Raw genomic sequence first — 23,186 nt, 5'->3', positions numbered from 1 at the left:
AAAAGGACAATTTTTTTGGTGTTAGTTCTAGAATATCTTCTAGGTCTGCTTAGAACTATTCAACTTCCTATTCCTTGGCACTAGTGGTTGGGTCATAAACTTGGATTACTGTGATGCTGAATGTTTGCCTTTGAAATGAACCAAGATCATTTTGTCTTTTTTTTTTTTTTGAGATTGTACCCAAGTTCTGAATTTCAGGCTCTTTTGCTGACTATGAGGGGTACTCCAATTTGTCTAAGTGATTCTTGCTCACAGTATTGGACATAATGTTCATATGCTTTAAATTTGCCCATTCACATCCACTTTCATTCACTGATGACTAATGTCAAAATTCACTCTTGCCATCTATTTGACCACTTCCAATTTACCTTGATTCATGAACCTAACATTCCAGGTTCTTTGTAATATTGTTCCTTACATCCTCAGAGTTTACTTTCACCACCAGATGCATCCACAACTGGCTGTTTCTGCTTTGGCTCAGCCTCTTCATTCCTTCTTGAGATATTTGTCTGCTCTTCTCTAGTAGCATGTAAGACACATATTGACCTGGAGGTTTGTCTTTTAGTGTCGTATCTTTACCTTTTTATGCTGTTCATTGGGTCCTCAAGGCAAGAATGTGGAATTTGCTTGCCATTCTCTTATCCAATATGCCACATTTTGTCAGAACTCTCTATCATGACCCATCTATCTTGGGTGACCCTACACAGCATGGCTCATAGTTTCATTAAGTTACATATAGCTGTGAACCATGTGATTTTTTTTTTTTTTTTTTTTTGTGATTGTGGTTTTCATTCTCTCTGCCCTATTAAGTAGTTGTAGTAGTTGTTGAATTGTTGTGTGTGCCAAGCATTGGAATGGGAACTGAGAGTGTAATGATGGCACAGAATCAGAGTTCTAGAGCTAAAGGCAACAGTAATATTATATTAATCTTATTGTGTACTAAATTCTGTTGTGAATCACAGATTTAGCCCATTTTCCAGTCATGGTTCTTCCTTGTATGCTCAGCTCTCATGCCATTTGTGATGTGGAACATTCCCTGGACTTGGGGAATTTATAAGGAATTATTGCAAAAAGTAAAGTACATGGCATTGGGAATCTGGATTAGGCTAGTGGTACCTAGGTTGGACAAGAATCATTCCAAAGCGGAGAACTCACCCAGATTTGATCTTTGATAAGATTGTTGGGGATGATAGAGATCTATAGCTAGTGAAATGCCTGCATGTTTTCTTGCTTGCTAATAAGAAGCATGGTGATCAAGAGTCAAATAGGAATGTTAAGAAGAGAAGTTAAACGTGTTGGTAGAAGTCACCATGTTATAGAAGCTAAATATAGAATCTCAACAGAAAATACATGCAGGCTTATTGAACAATCCATCCCAGTGCAGAACTGGGAAAAGACCGACAGATCATTTGTGTGTTTCTGTTCCCTGTTTAGTGACTGATTCTACTGTATTTGGGTCCCAGGATTCAGTGGTGGCATGAAGATTAATTTTCCTGATGCATTATGAAGATAATAAAGCCCTTACTTTTGCAAATGGTAAAGAAAATGCCTTAAATACCTGCCAAAGTCAAGACAGACTGAAAATGCTTGAGATTTCTGTAAGATTACGTAAATGTGAACACACTGAATTGCAAATGACTACTCATCTTCACACGCATCTGGGCAGCAGAGCTCTCACAATTTGCCAACTTTTGACATGTGTATAATAGGTAACTTTATGCATACATAAAGACAGAGTGAGAATTAGAAGGAGAGAAATGGATATGGATATGGATATAGGGCACTCAACTAGATACAGGTAAAGGACACTGTATTCTGAGATATCCACATGTTTTGCAGGATTTTAAGTGTTTCACCAGATGTTTGAATTTATATGGAATAGTTGTCCAACAGTATGTTGGTAAATTTTTCAGAATTTAGAGTAGTTAAGTATCTAGAATCACTAATTATAGCAAGTTTCCCTGGAACATTTATGGTCCTTTAAAGGTAGCAGGGGAAAAGGGAGCAGAAAGCCTGATCTCATAAATGGTCTTAAATTTTACTATGCTTAAAACAATATGGCACTAACATATGAATATAAATATAGTTTGGATAATCCAGAAAAATTGGAAAAATCTAATGTAATGTATATGGAAACTTAATATGTGATAAAAGTAACACTCAATTTGGTCACAAATGATCATTTATTTAATTAATAATAATGGCTTATTCACTTTATATCTGGGAAAAATCTTAAACCCCTGTGTCATAGTATAAGATAAAATTGTAGAAATTATAACAATAAAATATTTTTTTTTTTTTTTTTGCATTTCTTTTTTTTTTTTTTTTTTTTGGTTTTAATTTTATTTTTAAACTTTACATAATTGGAAAAGACAGCCTTCAGAATGGGAGAAAATAATAGCAAATGAAGCAACCGACAAACAACTAATCTCAAAAATATACAAGCAACTCCTACAGCTCAACTCCAGAAAAATAAACGACCCAATCAAAAAATGGGCCAAAGAACTAAATAGACATTTCTCCAAAAAAGACATACAGATGGCTAACAAACACATGAAAAGATGCTCAACATCACTCATTATCAGAGAAATGCAAATCAAAACCACTATGAGGTACCATTTCACACCAGTCAGAATGGCTGCGATACAATAAAATATTTTTAACATTTAGAAAAATGCTTATGCTAGTTTGCATTCCCACTAAGTGTAAGAGGGTTTCCTTTTCCCCACACCCTCTCCAGCGTTTATTGCTTGTATACTTTTGGATCACAGCCATTCTGACTGGTGTGAAATGGTACCTAATTGTGGTTTTGATTTGCATTTCTCTGATAATGAGTGATGTTGAGCATCTTTACCTCAGTGTTCGTTGCAGCACTGTTTATAATAGCCAGGACATGGAAACAACCTAGATGTCCATCAGCAGATGAATGGATAAGAAAGCTGTGGTATATATACACAATGGAGTATTACTCAGCCATTAAAAAGAATACATTTGAATCAGTTCTAATGAGGTGGATGAAACTGGAGCCTATTATACAGAGTGAAGTAAGCCAGAAAGAAAAACACCAATACAGTATACTAACGCATATATAGATGGAATTTAGAAAGATGGTAACGATAACCCTATATGCGAGAGAGCAAAAGAGATACAGATATATAGAACAGTCTTTTGGACTCTGTGGGAGAGGGAGAGGGTGGGATGATTTGGGAGAATGGCATTGAAACATGTGTAATATCATATATGAAATGAATCACCAGTCCAAGTTCGATGCATGATACTGGTGGCTTGTGGCTGGTGCACTGGGATGACCCAGAGGGATGGTAAAGGGAGGGAGGAAAGAGCGGGGTTCGGGATGGGGAACACGTGTATACCTGTGGCGGAATCATGTTGATGTATGGTAAAACCAATACAATATTGTAAAGTAATTAACCTCCATTTAAATACATAAATTTATATTAAAAAATAAAAATAAAACAAAAAAATAAATAAGAATCAATCAAAAACAAAAAAGAAAAATGCTTATATACTCTAGTTGATTATGCAATATGAAATAATACAGAAAACACAGAATCTTATTCACAAATAGATGGATAATCCAACCATATAAAATTTTAAAAATCCCTAGATAACCAAATTAGGAATAGGCTAGGAGAAAATATTTATAGCATGTGATAGAGGTCTATTATTTCTACAATCCAAATGATAGGTAAAAATCACATAAAAGCATAAATAGTCCAGAGAAAAATACATGAAGAATATGATCAAAAGAGAAATGAAAATAGTTAATGAGCATATGACAAGATACTCATCCTGGGCAGTAGTTAAGGAAAGCAAATTAAATCAGTGAAATTCCATGCTTCCTGTTAGATTGCCACAACAAAATAAACAAACAAATAGAGCCTATTATACCGAGTGATGGAGAAGGAAATGGCACCCCACTCCAGTACTCTTGCCTGGAAAATCCCATGGATGGAGGAGCCTGGTAGGCTGCACTCCATGGGGTCGCTATGAGTCAGACACGGCTGAGCGATTTCACTTTCACTTTTCACTTTCATGCACTGGAGAAGGAAATGGCAACCTACTCCAGTGTTCTTGCCTGGAGAATCCCAGGGACAGGGGAGCCTGGTGGGCTGCCATCTCTGGGGTCGCACAGAGTTGGACACGACTGAAGCGACTTAGCAGCAGCAGCAGCATACAAAGTGAAGTAAATCAGAAAGAGAAAGACAAATATCATGGTATATTAACACACATATATGGAATCTAGAAAAATAGTACTGAGGATCTTACCTCAGTTCAGTTCAGTAGCTCAGTCGTGTCCGACTCTTTGCGACCTCATTCATTGCAGCACACCAGGCCTCCCTGTCCATCACCAACTCCCGGAGTTCCCTCAAACTCATGTCCACCGAGTCGGTGATGCAACCCAGCCATCTAATTCTCTGTTGTCCCTTTCTCCTCCTGCCCCCAATCCCTCCCAGCATCAGGGTTTTCTGCAATGGGTCAACTCTTCACATGAGGTGGCCAAAGTATTGGAGTTTCAGCTTTAGCATCATTCCTTCCAAAGAACACTCAGGACTGATCTCCTTCAGAATTGACTGGTTGGATCTCCTTGCAGCCCAAGGGACTCTCAAGAGTCTTCTCCAACACCACAGTTCAAAAGCATCAATTATTTGGCACTCAGCTTTCTTCAACAGTCCAACTCTCACATCCATACATGACTACTGGAAAAACCATAGCCTTTACTAGATGGACCTTTGCTTGCAAAGTAATGTCTCAGCTTTTTAGTATGCTGTCTAGGTTGGTCATAACTTTCCTTCCAAGGAGTAAGTGTCTTTTAATTTAATGGCTGCAATCACCATCTGCAGTGATTTTGGAGCCCCCTAAAATAAAGTCTGACACTGTTTCCACCTTTTCCCCATCTATTTGCCATGAAGTGATAGGACCAGATGCCATGATCTTCATTTTCTGAATGTTGAGCTTTAAGCCAACTTTTTCAGTCTCCTCTTTCATTTTCATCAAGAGGCTTTTTAGTTCCTCTTCACTTTCTGCCATAAGGGTGGTGTCATCTGGGATCTTACTTAAAGCGCAGCAAAGGAGAGGGGCGAGGAGAGGGTGCGATGATTTGAGAGACAGTAGTTAAACATACACATTACCATATGTAAAATAGATAGCCAGTGGGAGTTGGATGTATGATGCAGGGAACCCAAAGTAGGTGCTCGGTGACAACCTAGAGGGTTGACATTGGGAGCGACTTGGGATGGAGGTTTAAGAGGGAGGGGACATATGTATACCTATGGCCAATTCATGTTAATGTATGACAAAAATCATCACAATATTATAAAGTAATTTTCCTCTAGTTAAAGTTTTGTTTTGTTTTTGTTTTTGTTTTTAAAGAAGAAAAAAATGCAACTCCCCCCCCCCCAAAAAAAAAAAATAAATAAACAAGCAAATAGCATTTAGGGTCATGGAGATTATGGGGAAATGTAGATGATAGGAACACAAGTATTCATAGACACTGCCAGTATTTTTTAAAGTTATGAGGTAGCATCTATTAAAATAAAGCATGTGCATACTTTAGGAAAATATTGAAGGCAAAAGAAGAAGGGAGTGACACAACATGAGATGGTTCGATAGCATCACTGTCTCATTGGACGTGAATTTGAGCTGACTCCAGGAGATATGGAGGACACAGGAGCCTGGTGTGCTGCAGTCCATGGAGTCACAAGGAGTCAGACATGACTTAGCAACTGAATAACAACAACATACTTTGACTAAAAAATACTACTAATATGAAAAGTATATTTGAAGGTATTTATTGCAGCATTAATTTTCGTAGTAAAATAAAATTGAACTAATCTTACTGTCTTTCATCTATGAAATGGGTTTAGAAAAGTAAGGTACACTCAACCTGTAGCTTTACACATGGATGAGTAACTCTGTAGCTCTTACACATGGAGGACATGTATACTGTTGCTTGAAGCAAAATGTTTTTTTATAAGTGGAAATTCTCCATATGTATATGTATTTGAATGTGTTTGTATGAGCATGGTGAAAGATGTTAAATTATTCACACTAATTACCTCAGGGTTGACATTGGAAGAAAGAAGAGGGAGATGATTACCTGTTTTATACACCTGTGTATTGTTTCACATGTTACTACACAAGCATTACTTTGGTTCCTTTGTCTGTCTGGTTATTTCTTTATCTTAGACAAAAGAACTAATCTCAAAGTCTAGTCCCTCTGCTTACTGGATTGCAAAAGGGAATGACAACCCACTCCAGTATTCTTGCCTGGGAAATCCCATGGGCAGAGGAGCCTGGTTGGCTACAGTCCATGGGATCACAAAAGAGTTGGACAGAATTAAATAACAGCAGCATCTACTTTCTGGCTAAATGGTCTTGGAAAGTCACATAACCACTTTAAGTCTTATTTTTTCTCATCTGAAAAATAGCAATCATATTATCTCATAGAATTGTGGGGAGGATTAAGCAAAATAAGATTTTTCTGTGGGGAGGATTAAGGAAAATAAGATATACCTAATTCCTAGCACAGAGCTAGGAAAACTCCCCTCTTCCTTTTACTTAACTCTCTGTTGATGTGTTTTCAGGGATGCAAGCCAGTTACCATATTATAACTAATTTCAATGAATTGTTGAAGCCACTGTGCAAACAAATTATTCAACAAATGCTAAAGCTAAATTAAAATTATTTTCTTTGGTGATAAAACCATTTAGGATAACCTATATCACTGTTCACTCCCTTCATTCATCTAGACATTAAGAGTTGTAATAATTAATTTCATATGGCCCATCAAAAGTATGAAATTAAGTGACCAATCCTATGACCTACACTGGTTCCTTCTCTGAATTCAGGTTGGGTTGTGTGGGGGCCTGAAAGCTTCTTCTCTTCCCCACCAGCTGTTAAGGATATGGTAGTTCATGGTCTTTCTCCTATACAATAAAAAAACTCTCCAAGTTGGAGAAGTCAGATGATTCAATGGCTTAAAATCTCCCTGCATAATAGTTATTCAAATTCCAGCAATAATTTCTCTCAGTTTCTAAGAAAACTTTCATCTTTTAACTAGTATAAGACTTGCATGGCTTGCAGCTTCTATTCATACATTTGGATGAATCCAAATGTCTCTTCTGCTAGAAAGGCTAATGCCGAACTTTAGGGAAGGAGCAGAGTCAGTTTACTCCCCTGTCTCTATTTAGATTTTAATATTCACATGCCTAATTATAACATATTTTATTATAACATGATTTGTTAGCTTGCCTGTCTTCCCACCATTAAAGGTCTCCATTAGAGTAGGGGCATTAAAAAAAACAAAAAACAAACAAACACACACACACAAAAAAAACAAAAACTGGCTCATTGGAGATGTTCCATAATTTTTAGATGAATGCCATTTTAAATGAATGGTATTGAGTAGAATATTTCCAACACTTTAGAGACTCCCAAATGAGAGAAAGGGAAGCCCTAGTTAGAAGCCCTCCATGTAATTTGCATCAGCATCCCAACAGTGGAGAAGAGTCCAATAGCAACGGAATTATTCAAAGCCAGTTCCCCTCATTATATAAATCTAAAATATGAAGCAGCCAACACCTGCAGCAGTGAGCATTTCAAACATGCTTATTAATAATGGCTCAAAATGGAGATTTACTACAGTTAAGAATAAAGAGAGGGACCATAAATCAGCTCTGGTGAGGAAAAAGCAAAGAAAAATTCTTATTTAAAATATATGCATATGCTTTATAATCCTAAAATGGAGATTGCTGTATTGAAATGGAGCCTTTATTTGTAAGATTGAATTCACTGAAAATGTTTTATGCCAGTATTCATTTTTCCAAATTTCATTTGCTTTCCTTTGGCTGAAAAGTTGAGGACTTAGTTTATTGCCTGAAAGCAGAAGAAGGTTTTCTTAGTTGAATCTCTTCATCCCTTGCTTCAAATGATTACTTGTAATGCTCTATTTGGCTTATGGGAAAATGCTGCTTTATGGGCACATATGTTGAAGAAAAGTGTTTTTAAAACATTCAATTAGTGTGCCTTCAAGTTAAAATTAAAAAAAAAAAAGTGATAGGATTAAATTCTCATAAAAACCCAACTGTTGCTTAGAAACCAATTATTTTCCTGTTCGAAACTACTCCAAGGGTCATCAAGCTCACTCTTGGTTGTATTCCAACCAAGGTAGATACATGTGTTTACTTCATAAATCAGACCATAACACTCCCTTGGCCCAAATTCCTGGTTGCTTTCTAATACAAATCCCTGTCCCTGGTAAAATGCAAATCCCTGTCCCCAGTCTCCCCGGCAAAACTCATCTCATCTTATTTTTCTTCTCATCTGGCTCATAAAGTTCAGATTAACTGACTTCCTCTCCACTGCTTGAACACATGAGTCTCTTCTCTGCTAAGACCTGTACCTCTCCTCTGCCTTGAACACCCTCTCCCCTGCCATTCTTCCAAGAGTAACTGCTCTCAGTCCTTTGAGAGTCTGTTAGATGTCACTTCCAAAGAAATTATTTCTTACCATTCTATCTAGGTTATCTACCCATCCATACTATATTCTATAATTCATAACTGTTTTGTTTCTAGAACATACTTACAAGTAGTTCTTATTACATGTATATGCATATATAAACTTGGAGATAAACAATAAGATGAACAATATCTCCCATATTCCTCACTAGATGTCAGGATCATGAGAGCAGGAACCATATCTGTTTTATTTATTGCTGACTACCCAGAAATTATGACATTGCCTGGCATATAGCATAGGTCCTCAGTAAATATTTGCTGCAGGAATTCTCAGTATCAAGCCTAATGCTTGGCACATAATAGGTTGCCAATAAACACTTTTCAATTGAGTCTGTTTTGTTTCCATAGAATTTAGTGAGTCCCATAAATTCCATAAATTAATTCCAACTGCCAAACTCCCTACCATAACAGCAGGGTCTCTGGAAATTCTGCTGAAATGACAAATGACAATTCAGGACAGATGAATAAGGAGGATGCCTAAAAGCTCAATCTGAGTTTAGAGATTCTTTTCTAGGATAAAAATGCCACCAAGATAAATTTTAACTCTATCAGAATTAATCCCTCTAGTTCATTGTTCTCTCAAACTATTTCTTTCTAGTGGGAGACTTTTGGTTTTATCTGGGAGTTACCATGATGTGTTAATAAACTAACTTGAGCTTTTTGTTTTACTTGTTTTTGAAAAAGCAGCTGATAGGTTTCACTTTGAGTATTCCAAGACTCATGCTTTAAGCAGCTGAGATCACAGTCACTGCACATCCTGTATAGCTCACTAGATCCAGAGCCAAGAGACTATTGGAATTTGTAGTTTATGATACAACGACAGCATTAACACAGGGAAATGTTTTGGCAAGATAACAAATAGCTGTGATGAAGCAGTTAAGTTCCATTTGTTTAGGCTCTGTGAAAATTAATTTGCAAAGCTTTCTAAGTCTGGTGTGTGTTCTAGTTTATATGTAAATTAAAAGATTGTGTGAAAAGGATTCTAGAGATGATGCCATTCAGACATTTCAGACAAGTTGTCCACTAATTAATTTTCACTCTATTTTACTTTATTTACATTCACGTTTTCCTCAAAAGTAAGTTGTATCAGTCAGGCTAGAAAATGACACCTCCATAGCCAACAAGCCATAATGACTGATGCTTTTTTAAAAAGGGCAGAAGACATACAGATGTCTAACAAACACATGAAAAGATGCTCAACATCGATCAATATCAAATAAATGCAAATCAAAACCACAATGAGGTACCATTTCACGCCAGTCAGAATGGCTGCTATCCAAAAGTCTACCTAATACAATTATGTAAAGTTTAAAAATAAAATTAAAAAAAAAAAAAAGTCTACAAGCAATAAATTCTGGAGAGGGTGTGGAGAAAAGGGAACCCTCTTAGACTGTTGGTGGGAATGCAAACTAGTATAGCCACTATGGAGAACAGTGTTGCTGCTAAGTCACTTCAGTCGTGTCCAACTCTGTGCAACACCATAGACGGCAGCCCACCAGGCTCCCCTATCCCTGGGATTCTCCAGGCAAGAACACTGGAGTGGGTTGCTATTTCCTTCTCCAATGCATGACAGTGTGGAGATTCCTTAAAAAACTGGAAATAGAACTGCCTTATGACCGAGCAATCCCACTGCTGGGCATACACACTGAGGAAACCAGAATCGAAAGAGACACATGTACCCCAATGTTTATCACAACACTGTTTATAATAGCCAGGACATGGAAGCAACCTAGATGTCCATCAGCAGATGAATGGATAAGCAAGCTGTGGTACATATACACAATGGAGTATTAGCCATTAAAAAGAATACATTTGAATCAGTTCTAATGAGGTGGATGAAACTGGAGCCTATTATACAGAGTGAAGTAAGCTGGAAAGAAAAACACCAATACAGTATACTAACGCATATATATGGAATTTAGAAAGAAGGTAACAATAACCCTGAATGCGAGGAAGCAAAAGAGACACAGATGTATAGAACAGTCTTTTGGACTCTGTGGGAGAGGGCAAGGATGGGATGATTTGGGAGAATGACATTGAAACATGTAAAATAGCATATGTGAAACAAATCTCCAATCCAGGTTTGATGCATGATACAGAGTGCTTGGGACTGGTGCACTGGGATGGTCCAGAGGGATGGGATAGGGAGGGAGGTGGGAGGGGGGTTCAGGATGGGGAACACGTGTGCACTCATGGCAGATTCAAGTCAACGTATGGCAAAACCAATACAATATTGTAAAATAAAATTAATTTTAAAATAACTAACAAAATAAAAAATGGCAGAAAATTAAAATTTTTACTGGGACAACTATGGGAGTTAGAAAAATAATTCAGCAGTGATTATTTAAATTTGGGAATAGAAACTCTCCTAGCATTCTACAAAGACACTTCTCTTTCCAAGGGTAATATCAGGTGTTTATAAACCTGAAGGATCAAAAATATGGAGCATAGTTAAGTATTAAAAGTCTGGGGATAACTGAGAGCTCTGCACAAATCCATAGAGGGAGAGTTTCTTACTCTGAATCTTGAAGCCTTAGTTCATTTGCCCAGATTTGCTCTGCAGGTAAAATCCACAGGCTCATTCCATGGCAGAAAGTGAAGAAGAACTAAAGAGCCTCTTGATGAAAGTGCAAGAGGAGAGTGAAAAAGTTGGCTTAAAGCTCAACATTCAGAAAACTAAGATCATGGCATCCAGTCCCATCACTTCATGGCAAATAGATGGGGAAGCAGTGGAAACAGTGGCTGACTTTATTTTTCTGGACTCCAAAATCACTGCAGATGGTGATTGCAGCCATGAAATTAAAAGACGTTTACTCCTTGGAAGAAAAGTTATGACCAACCTAGACAGCATACAAAAAAGCTGAGACATTACTTTGTCAACAAAGATCCATCTAGTCAAGGCTATAGTTTATCCAGTAGTTTTGTATGGATGTGAGAGTTGGACTATAAAGAAAGCTGAGCACTGAAGAATTGATGCTTTTGAACTGTGGTTTTGGAGAAGCCTCTTGAGAGTCCCTTGGACTGTAAAGAGATCCAACCAGTCCTTCCTAAAGGAGATCAGTCCTCGGTGTTCATTGGAAGGACTGATATTGAAGCTGAAACTCCAATACTGTGGCCACCTGATGCAAAGAGCTGACTCATTTGAAAAGAAAGATTGAGGACAGGAGGAGAAGGGGACAAAAGAGGATGAGATAGTTGGATGGCATCACCGACTCATTGCACATGAGTTTGGGTGGACTCTGGCAGTTGGTGATGGACAGGGAGGCCTGGCTTGCTATGGTTCATGGGGTAGCAAAGAGTCGGACACTACTGAGCAACTGGACTGAATAAGTATGGGCACCCCTTGTTCTGTTTTCACAGCCTTCCTCTTATAGCATTTCCCTAGAACCTAGATTAACACCACATTTGTAGACCTATTCTAGGTCCTTTTTTCACCTGAGGTCCCTGGACTGGTTTGACCCATTAATTATGTCTCAACACATACAGTGATTCTAAGAGCACTGACTTCTTTCATCAGTCCAGCTCTTCATGAGCAGTCATCCCCATTAGGTCTTCTTGGGGCCCTGAAGATTAAACACATCTTTTCTTACATGAAACAAAAGCTTATTCTACCCACCTACAGTAGAATGGTTTTCTAAAGTCCTAAACTTTTTTGGAATGATTGATATGTAAAGCAACTGATTTGAACTTTTGCACTTTAAATTTATTTCAACTGGAGTCTAGACATTAATGTTCCTCTTGCTTTACCAAAAAAGAAATGGCAGCAAAAGTTTTACAATGGCCACAACAACAACTTAACACTGAAACCCTGATTCTGATAATCTGCTCATGTATGAAAACTGCTAGGTACCAAGGGATTTCAAGCAGTTTGAGTCTTGAGACCTGAGTACTGATGCTTACTCTGTCCTTCCCTACCTCTTCCTGGCTGTTTGGTTTTGAGCTGAGGACATTCTCTCCCCTTATGGCTTTCATTCCATTGTAGCCATTTAGATTAGATGACCTCTAAGGCGGCTTTGGTTTCTGAAAGATCATTAATTTCTGGCTAACTTAAAATGAGTAATCCAATGGTGAATAAACTTTGATACCCTTTCAGAAATGAAGCTAATGGTACACTTGAACAAAACAGAGTGATGTAGTTAGAACAAGACAAACAGGCTTTAGCAGTTCAGTGGATGTATAAAACCCTGAAACTTTTTGTCATAAAGAATGCCATGCCCAATTTAAAAGCAAATCAGATGTTCGTATAAAACTTCCACTGTTTGTGTTTTTATAGGGGTACTTTTGGGGTGTGAAGTTTATTAATGAAACACAGTAGCATGGTATATTTCTCCATATATTAGTGCCCTCTTTGATTTCCTTCACCAGTGGAGAAATATACCGTGTTCATGGAGCAGAAGAATCAATATGGTGAAAATGAGTATATTACCCAAAGCAATCTATAGATTCAATGCAATCCCTATCAAGTTACCAACGGTATTTTTCACAGAGCTAGAACAAATAATTTCACAATTTGTATGGAAATACAAAGAAAACCTCTGATAGTCAAAGCAATCTTGAGAAAGAAGAATGGAACTGGAGGAATCAACCTACGTGACTTCAGGCTCTACTACAAAGCCACAGTCATCAAGACAGTATGGTACTGGCACAAAGACACAAATATAGATCAATGGAACAAAATAGAAATCCCAGAGATAAATCCTCACACCTATGGACACCTTGTCTTTGACAAAGGAGGCAAGTATATACAATGGAGAAAAGACAATCTCTTTAACAAGTGGTAAAATTGGTCAGCCACTTGTAAAAGAATTAAACTAGAACACTTTCTAAAACCATATACAAAAATAAACTCAAAATGGATTAAAGATCTAAACATAAGACCAGAAACTGTACAACTCCTAGAGGAGAACATAGGCAAAACACTCTCCGACATAAATCACAGCATAATCCTCTATGACCTACCTCCCAGAATATAGCAAATAAAAGCAAAAATAAACAAATTGGACCTAATTAAACTTAAAAGCTTCTACACAACAAAGGAAACTATAAGCAAGGTGAAAAGACAGCCTTCAGAATGGTAGAAAATAATAGCAACTGAAGCAATGGACAAAGAATTAATCTCAAAAATATACAAGCAACCCCTGCAGCTCAATTCCAGAAAAATAAACCACCCAAACAAAACATGGGCCAAAGAACTAAACAGATATTTTTCCAAAGAAGACATACAGATGGCTAACAAACACATGAAAAGAGGCTCAACATCACTCAATATCAAAGAAATGCAAATCAAAACCACAATGAGTTACCATTTCATGCCAGTCAGAATGGCTGCTATCCAAAAGTCTACAAGCAATAAATGTTGGAGAGGGTGTGGAGAAAAGGGAACCCCCTTAGACTGTTGGTGGATATGCAAACTAGTACAGCCACTATGGAGAACAGTTTGGAGATTCCTTAAAGAACTGGAAATAGAACTGCCTTATGACCCAGCAATCCCACTGCTGGGTATACACACCGAGGAAACCAGAATTGAAAGAGACATGTGTACCCGAATGTTCATCGCAGTACTGTTTATAATAGCCAGGACATGGAAGCAACCTAGATGCCCATCAGCAGATGAATGGATAAGAAAGCAATGGTACATATACACAATGGAGTATTACTCAGCCATTAAAAAGAATACATTTGAATCAGTTCTAATGAGGTAGATAAAACTGGGGCCTGTTATACAGAGTGAAGTAAGCCGGAAAGAAAAATACCAATACAGTATACTAACACATATGTATGGAATTTAGAAAGACGATAATGATAACCCTGTATGCCGAGGCAGCAAAAGAGACACAGATGTGTAGAACAGTCTTTTGTACTCTGTGGGAGAAGGCGAGGATGGGATAATTTGGGAGAATGACATTGAAACATGTATAATATCATATGTGAAATGAATCTCCAGTCCAGGTCCAATGCGTTATACAGGGTGCTCAGGGCTGGTGCCCTGGGATGACCCAGAGGGATGGGATGGGGAGGGAGGTGGTAGAGGGGTTCAGGATGGGGAACACGTGTGTACCTGTGGAGGATTCATGTTGATGTATGGCAAAACCAATACAATATTGTAAAATAATTAGCCTCCAATTAAAATAAATTATTAAAAAAAAAAAAAAAAGAAACACAGTAACATCTGCCCACCCACACTGCCATAAAAAAGCAGCACAATGCGTTTATGGGGTTGGATTCTTTTTGTTAATAATTTTCATGAGAGTATTGAAAATGCAATATGTACCAGCTGTTACTATGTTGATCACACACATCTGCCTTCCAAGGAAGATTCCTAAGACATCATAGGAAAGGGAATTGTATTAGTTTCCTGTTGTGGTTCTGACAAATTATAGCAACTTAGTGACATAAAACAACACAAATGTATTATCTTAAAGTTCTGGAGGTGAGAAGTGTGAAATGAGTCTCAGTGTCATCAGGCTAGTCAGCATTCCTTTTGGAGTCTCTAGATGAAGAATCTGTTGCTTTGCCCATTCCAGCTTGTAGAGGCCAACTGTGTTCATTGGCTCATGTTTCTTAGTCCTCTCCTGACCTCTCTGACCTCTCTTTCCATCCTTAAATATTTTCTCTGTATCTGTGACCTTTCTACACCTCTCTCTGAAAATAGACTGTTGTTATTTTGTTGGGCCCAGATAATCCATGTAAGCTATGCATCTCAAGATGCTTATTAGTAATAATTCATAATTGATTAATTAGTTTTAGTAATTTCTTCCCAGTATATTTTACAACATAAGGTGACACATTCACAGGTTCTGGGGTTTGGATGTGGACATCTTTGGAGGAGTCTATTATTCAGCCTATGTCTGAGGCCAGAGATACCAACAAAAGCCCGAGTAAATGACTATCTAAGGTAACACAGCTAACTTGTGGCAGTGCCATGAATATATCCCCAGGATCCTCACATTGGCCCTGTTTATGTACATCACTGATGAAAACAGGTAGGAATATGCATTGATGGAGGCTTTATTTTTATAATAATCTTGAAATGATTGAGAAATAAATATAAAATTCAGTGAATTTAAAAGAGCATTTTAGAGATGATAGTTTATATTTTTTCAAACATATTTTTAATGCAAGAGCTTCCTTAAAATTTTAATTTTGCTGGGTCATGGTACCTTCTAATAATAAAATGACTTGCAGTGATAACATAACTTAAATAATGATGGGAAATGAAAGTTCTAAGGAACAACATGTACATATTCTCCTATCTACTTCTTCTCCTCCTTGTCCTTCTCTTTCTCCTTCTGAAACTGGTCATTGCTGCCATTTTGAAAATCTGTTATAACTGGAAAGTTAATTCAAACTTTTTAAACTGAAGGGAATGGAGCTACCAGAGGCTTATTACCATGGGTTTATACAAATTAAGTTATTTGCCATATTTCACAATAAAGTCCACCTAATTTTGATGTTGACGCATTCTTCTAAGGCTCTAAGGAAATTGTTTTTATCTCTTCTCCCACTTCTACACAATAATTGCTGTAACAGTTAAAAGGGTTATAGAATTTTGAATTTAGATGAGATTAGACATATTGTCCAGCCCAATACTTGTCTCTTTCACAGTATCTTTGGCAGATATTTGCCATATTCCTCTCTTGCCTGTTTTCTTCACCCATGGCATGGGAAGGAATGATGACTGCTGTAAATTAAAAGCTGTATTTAGTTTGAGTTCCTGAGAAAGTAGGTATTTTTGAGAGGGTTGTGGCTCTATATTGTTAGGCTCATGTTCTTTACTTCCTCTGCTGCAGGCTTTGGTGCTCCTCTTCTAGAGTTTTATACACACGTGACTTAATTGCATACTGTTCCCTACCCACAGTGCAGTAATTGTTCTTACATGTATCTGCCTTCAAAATTCAACCTAACCCAGCAATGGACATGCAATAATAGTTCACTGTACTGCTGATGGATGTGATAGATGGATGAATGAATGATGACCATATAATGTCAGAGGCATGACGCATGGATCCAAAGAGATACTAAGGGGGCAGGGAAAGGTTGAAGTAACAGCTTCTGATCGTCACTGATATAAAATTAGTAGGCTAGCTACACTACTATTCTGCTAACTTTCTTAAAGAGAGTAAAATATGACTGGAAATAGGACAGAAATTTATTTAATAGATTCTTTAATATGACACTGAAAATAAGTGGATGGTTTCCTTTCAGATATTTCCATTCAGTACTCAATTCCATCCTTATCTGCTTATCAATGAACACATCCTTCAGCTGCTGTTACATTAAGTCAAGTTGCCAAGCTGTTGTTTGGCATTGATTGCATGCATGCATGCTCAGTTGCTTAGTTGTAGCTGATTCTTTTCGACCCTATGGACTGGACCCTGCCAGTCTCCTCCCTCCATGGGATCCTCCAGGCAAGAATACTGGAGTGGGTTGCCATCTTCTTCTCCAGGGGATCTTCCTCATCCAGGAGTTGAACCTGAGTCCCTGCATTGGCAAGTGGATTCTTTACCACTGAGCTACCTGGGAAGCCCCCTGATATTGGGGGGTTCATAAAATAATCACTCCCTCAGTTTGGTCTTGACAACATATAGAATAATGCCTTGTATATGTTGAATGCTTTCTAGGACAAGGTTGATTCCTATATCATTCCTGTCAAACAAAGAAGCAAAGTATCAGCTAGGAGTTGCTAAATATTTAGTACACCTCAATATGACCAGTGGAGAAGGAAATGGCAACTCACTCCAGTGTTCTTGCCTGGAGAATCCCAGGGACGACGGAGCCTGGTGGGCTGCCGTCTATGGGGTCGCACAGAGTCGGACATGACTGAAGCGACTTAGGAAAAAAAACATATATCTATGAACAGGTGATGTGGCTGGTCTATGCCATCTTCTTATTAAGGTATTAATTTTGACTGTACCCATCAAAGAGGCCACAGGATAAATGGGTCTGAAATAAGAATCTCTGATCTTAAGATATCATTAAGGTAAGACTTAGAGAAGTTGACCAAGATTCAGGCTAGGAAACTGCCATAATGACACCCAAGGATGTCTATGGGTGGGGAACATTGTACGGCTCTCTGATTTTATGACTTTCGTGCCATAGTTCTTATTACATTGTTTCCCCAGCCTTCCACCCAGCTTGATTCTACTTTTTTTTTTTTTTTCCTGTTTCTAGTTCCTTCTTTCTGGGGATTGGTGAACTCAGCTTGGAATCTTTGCTCTGTGGGGAAACGGCAGTCACCAGTCAACATAGAGACTAGTCATATGATCTTCGATCCCTTTCTAACACCCCTTCGCATCAACACTGGGGGCAGGAAGGTAAGTAGCCATGTTGCTTCCATTGTGAAGTTGAGGATAGGGGAGATGCTGATTCTGAAAGCCAAACTTCTAGTCCTTGATCTCTGTGATGAGTCTGTCTTTCCACCCAGGAGTAATATCACAGACTTCAGGTCTATTGCTAACAAATATGTCTTAATCATGCCTTTTCTCTCTACACAGTCAATTTCCATGTTTCTTATTACTTCTTTGTACTCCCTGGATATTTCCTGAAGTCCTATCCCTTGGAAGCCCATGAAGGAAAGTCAGAAAACAGTATTTGCTGCCACTAAATATCATGCTGGGAAATTCTTCCACTCAGAAACCTCTTTACTGGGGCTTCTTTTAACCTCAACAAAGTGAAAATCTTTTTATCAAAAGTAAAATCATACATTTATCATCCTGTAAGGAAAAACAAACAACCACCACCTTAGGTGGTTTATGAGAAAATCAATAATTAATCTTACTGGGGCTTCCTGGCTAAGAATCCTAGCTTGTGCATAGAAATGCTGAACTATGATTCCCATTCTCATACCAACATCCCTCCTTTCCTCCCCCCTACCTCCCCCCCTCCATGATAAGCTTCACCTTTGTTTGTAGAAGAGTATAATGTCCATGGAGTCTTTTCATCACAGGAATCTAGCATTTCTTTTGTTACCTTTTACTGTTGAATAGGTTGCTGAAGGTGGAAAAAAAAAAAAAAACTACAGAAAATTATGTTTGAAGGTGACTTAGCTGTTGTGAACTCAAGAAAAATGGAAAATCATTTATGTATAAGAAACTGAGGTTAAAATTATGGATAACTTTTGCTATTGCTAGTAACTGATTTTCCAGGGTTTGGGCTCCTTGGGGTCTGATTTCTACACCCTTATGCAGTCGGTTCACCTTGATTACCACAAGTTTGTAAGCAATCTTTTTGCTTTCTGACATTTTTTTTTTTTTCTTGTCATGTAGTTTTCACACATATACAGAAAAGTCAAATGGCCCATCAAAATGCTGTTAGCAACTTTGATTCAGGTCACAAAGCAAGTTTTAAAAGATCTTCTTGTGATTGATACTATTTAGCTAAGTAGAGTTTGTACGCTGTTTTAAATATGACTTAGGAAGCATTTTTATAAAAAGGTCCTATAAAAAGGACCTTATTTCATGTAGTTTATTGTTCTGATTCTTTAAAAAACTAACCTGCCTTAGTTATTCTTCCATTCACAGTTTCATTTTTGCAAACCCTAAGGGGAACTTGAATTGGGTGCAATATATACCTTTCTCTAAAAAGTTGATCATTCAAGTCATTGTAACCATGTATAGGTTCCCTGACCAGTATATTAAAAAAGGCAATTTTGAGTATTCAATCATTCTTTCTTTCTTGAAGAGGGTGATTGAGGGAATAACTGTACCCCAGGCAAAGTGAAAATTTTAAAAATGTAACCAAACACACACACAAAGTAGACAGAAGGTTGGTACCTGAATTCCAGGATTACCTGAAAGATGGTGAGAGAGGCTGAAGAACAGAGACTGAAGAGGAGTTAATGAGGAGATAAGTATGAAATGAATGGATAAGAAAGCTGTGGTACATATACACAATGGAGTATTACTCAGCCATTAAAAAGAATACATTTGAATCAGTTCTAATGAGATGGTTGAAACTGGAACCTATTATACAGAGTGAAGTAAGCCAGAAAGAAAAACACCAATACAGTATACTAACGCATATATATGGAATTTAGAAAGATGGTAACAATAACCCTGTGTATGAGACTGCAAAAGAGATACCGATGTATAGATCAGTCTTATGGACTCTGTGGGAGAAGGAGAGGGTGGGGAGATTTGGGAGAATAGCATTGAAACATGTATAATATCATGTATGAAACGAGTTGCCAGTCCAGGTTCGATGCACGGTACTGGATGCTTGGGGCTAGTGCACTGGGACGACCCAGAGGGAGGGTAGGGGAGGGAGGAGGGAGGAGGGTTCAGGATGGGGAACGTGGGTATACCTGTGGTGGATTCATTTTGATATTTGGCAAAACTAATACAATATTGTAAAGTTTAAAAATAAAATTAAATTAAAAAAAAAAAAAAGAGTAATGTGAGGTGAGATCCTCATGCCATGTTAAATAAATGGATTTTTTCGTAAGGGTATGCAAGGATTTAAAGCATTATTGGGTAGATGGTACATAGGGAGAGGAATAGAATAGGAATTAAGCTAACACAAATACTGAATATGTAAGTTTCATTTTTCATCATACCATCTTAGAGGAAAACCTTAATGTGAGAGAAATTAAAAAACAAAACAAAATTAAGACAACTTCTCTCTAAAATGTATTGGAGAAAAAGAGAATGAGAGATAGCTGGAGTTGAAAATCATTCATAAATTATGTTGCTTTTCAGTGTTTTTTGTTATTATGTGATTTTTAAAATACATTTTCAATTTAGTGAAGTGTTCCTGATCCAAGTTAACTTTTAAATGCATTAGAGTTTGGAATTTTTGAAATATTTACTTTTGATGGTGTTAATTTTATATCTGACATGATTTGTGTTGTCAGCTATTAGAAGAGCTGAGAACTGTCTGATGATATCCTTTGCATTTGTGAAAGGACAAAAATAAAATATAAATGGTAGTTGGATATACTAATGGGTAATAAAATACCTGAACTTGATAGACAATAGTTAAATCATGCTTGTAGTCTTTTAAGAGATGCTACTTACTGAATTGGGGCTTATTTTGGAAGTGAAGTTTCAAATCAGTGGCTCTGAATTTAGATTTTCCTCAAAGAAACGTGTATCTAACTCAAAAGGTTTAAAAACCTCCCTGCAAGATTGGAAGGTGTCGTAGAATTTGGGAAGGCTGCAACATTTTGAAGTCTAAGATCAGCTGGGTATCAACGTGGAAAATCCATCCCAGTCATCATGTGTTTTATTTGACACTTTTATCCACAAGCATCATTCTTTTTCATGTTTAAATGAACTGGATTTACAAAGCCATGAAGCCGCTTTGATGCAGTACCTGACTGTGTTACTATATTTGTTTGAACATATTTTACCTGGCATAAGGCTCAGATGATGAATTACAGGTTTTATTTGTTTGTTTTTCTGCTTTTTGTTTTCATTTTGTTTTTTGTTAGGGCTGAAATTCAATGTGAACACAGGAATGCAAAGAGTAATAATAGATGAAAATCAAGGTATAATCATGCCTTGATACAATAAAGGTATTTATGATATGTGAAAAATGATTGCTTTTACCTTTCAAGTTGCTTATTTACAATGGTAGTTTTTAAGCAAAGGTACTTTTTATTCCAGTTGTTCATATCTGACACATAGGACTCTTATGGACAAAATCCAAAATAAGCATGCTTTCAAACAATACTCACACATGTTTGCATTGCATATGCATATAATAATCCTATTTTGGGGAGAAATGTTGCCAAGATGGAGGAATAGGAAGACCCTGAGCTTACCTCTTCTCATGGGCACACCAAAGTTACAATTACAGAGCAACTATCAACAAGAACCTCAAGACTAGCTGAAAGATTTTCCATAACTGAAGATATAAAGAAAGAGCTACAATGAAATGGGTATGAGAAGTGGAGACATAATATAGTCAAGACCCATACCCCTTTCTAGGCAAGCCATAAACAGGAGAACAATAACAAATGCAGAGCTTCTCTCCAAGGAGAAAGAGGTCCAAGCCACACATTAAGCTCACCAACTAAGGTGTCCTGTACCAAGAAGATGAACTCCAAGAATGTCTGGCTGTGAAGGTCAACAGAGTAGTTGGCCCTGACACAACAGACAGTGCCACATAGAGGGCACTCTTAGAGCATATAGCTCTGCTGACCAGAAGAGAATGTGTTCATAGGCTCCATAGAATATCTCCTACATGAGTCCACTTCTCCAAAATCAGGTAAAGTAACCAAATTGTCTAACACTAGAAATAAATACAGAAAATAGGCAATATGAGGAAATAGAAATATGTATCAAAGAGGGAACAAGACAAAATCTCAGGAAAAATGTTTACAAAATGGAGATAAGCAGTCTACAGCCATGGAGATACTCAGTGAACTCAGGAGAAGAAAGGAAGAATACAGTGAGAAATGTAACAGAATTAGAAAATATAAAGAACCAAATAGAACTAAAATTTAATTTAAAAATACAATTTAAAAACGATTAAATTTAAAAATCAACTTAAACTTAAAAATGAGTGCGGTAAGCCAGAAAGAAAAACACCAATACAGTATACTAACGCATATATATGGAATTTGGAAAGATGGTAACTATAACCTTGTATGCGAGACAGCAAAAGAGACACAGATTTATAGAACAGTCTTTTGGACTCTGGGGGAGAGGGAGAGGGTGGGATGATTTGGGAGAATGGTATTGAAACATGTATAATATCATATATGAAATGAATTGCCAGTCCAAGTTCAATGCCTGATACTGGTTGCTTGGGGCTGGTGCACTGGGGTGACCCAGAGGGATGGTACGGGGTGGGAAGAGGGAGCGGGGTTCGGGATGGGGAACAAGTGTATACTTGTGGGGGATTCATGTTGATGTATGGCAAAACCAATACAATATTGTAAAGTAATTAACCTCCAATTAAAAAATATATTAAAAAATAAGTGTACAGTGAAAGGAATCACATTAGATGAAATGATACAAAGGAATGGATCAGTTAACTGGAAAAGAGTAGTGGGAATCACCCTAACTGAACCAAAAAAAAGTTTTTAAAATATTTATAAAATGAAGGTAGTTTAAGATACCTCTGAAACAACATCAAGCACTCTAGTGGTCTCAAGACCACTAGTATAGGGGGCTGAAGGAGAAGAGAGAGAGAAGGGGCAGAGAACTTATTTGAAGACATAATAGCTGAAAACTTCCCTAACCTGTGAAAGGAAACAGATTCAGGTCCACGTAGCAAAGGAGTTCCAAAGAAGATAAAATGAAAGAAGACCACAATAAAACACTGTAATTAAAATAGCAAAATATAAAGATAAAGATAGAATATTAAAAGTAACGAGATAAAAGCAACTAGTTACATATAAAGGACTTCTCGTAAGTCTATCAACTGATTTTTCAACAGAAACTGCATAGGCCAGAAGGGAGTGTCACAATATATTCAAAGTGATGAGAGGAAAAACCCTACAAACAAGAATATTCTACCCAGCAAGACTATCATTCAAATTTGAAGATGACAGAAAGAATTTTAGAGACAAGAAAAACAAAAAAGAGTTCAGCACTACTAACTGTCTTTACAAGATATGTTAGAGGGACTTATCTAAGCACGTAAGATGACAACTAAAAATATGAACATTGCAAAAGGAAAAATCTCATTGGCAAAGGAAAA

General features: G+C 37.3%; 1 protein-coding gene across 2 annotated transcripts in view; it reads left to right on the top strand.

Annotated features, from left to right (window-relative positions):
* CA10 (carbonic anhydrase 10) overlaps positions 1-23,186 on the top strand; it is an 852,220-nt gene that overhangs the window by 332,869 nt on the left and 496,165 nt on the right. For both annotated transcript variants that reach the window (XM_070772473.1, XM_070772474.1), the window contains one exon: positions 17,709-17,851. In XM_070772473.1, coding sequence (XP_070628574.1) covers positions 17,709-17,851 — 143 coding nt within the window. The remainder of the gene's footprint in view (positions 1-17,708; positions 17,852-23,186) is intronic.

Source organism: Bos indicus, chromosome 19, assembly GCF_029378745.1.
Source record: "Bos indicus isolate NIAB-ARS_2022 breed Sahiwal x Tharparkar chromosome 19, NIAB-ARS_B.indTharparkar_mat_pri_1.0, whole genome shotgun sequence".
Lineage (NCBI taxonomy): Eukaryota > Metazoa > Chordata > Mammalia > Artiodactyla > Bovidae > Bos > Bos indicus.
Note: the sequence above shows the minus strand (reverse complement) of the source record. Positions and strands in the feature narration are given on the sequence as shown.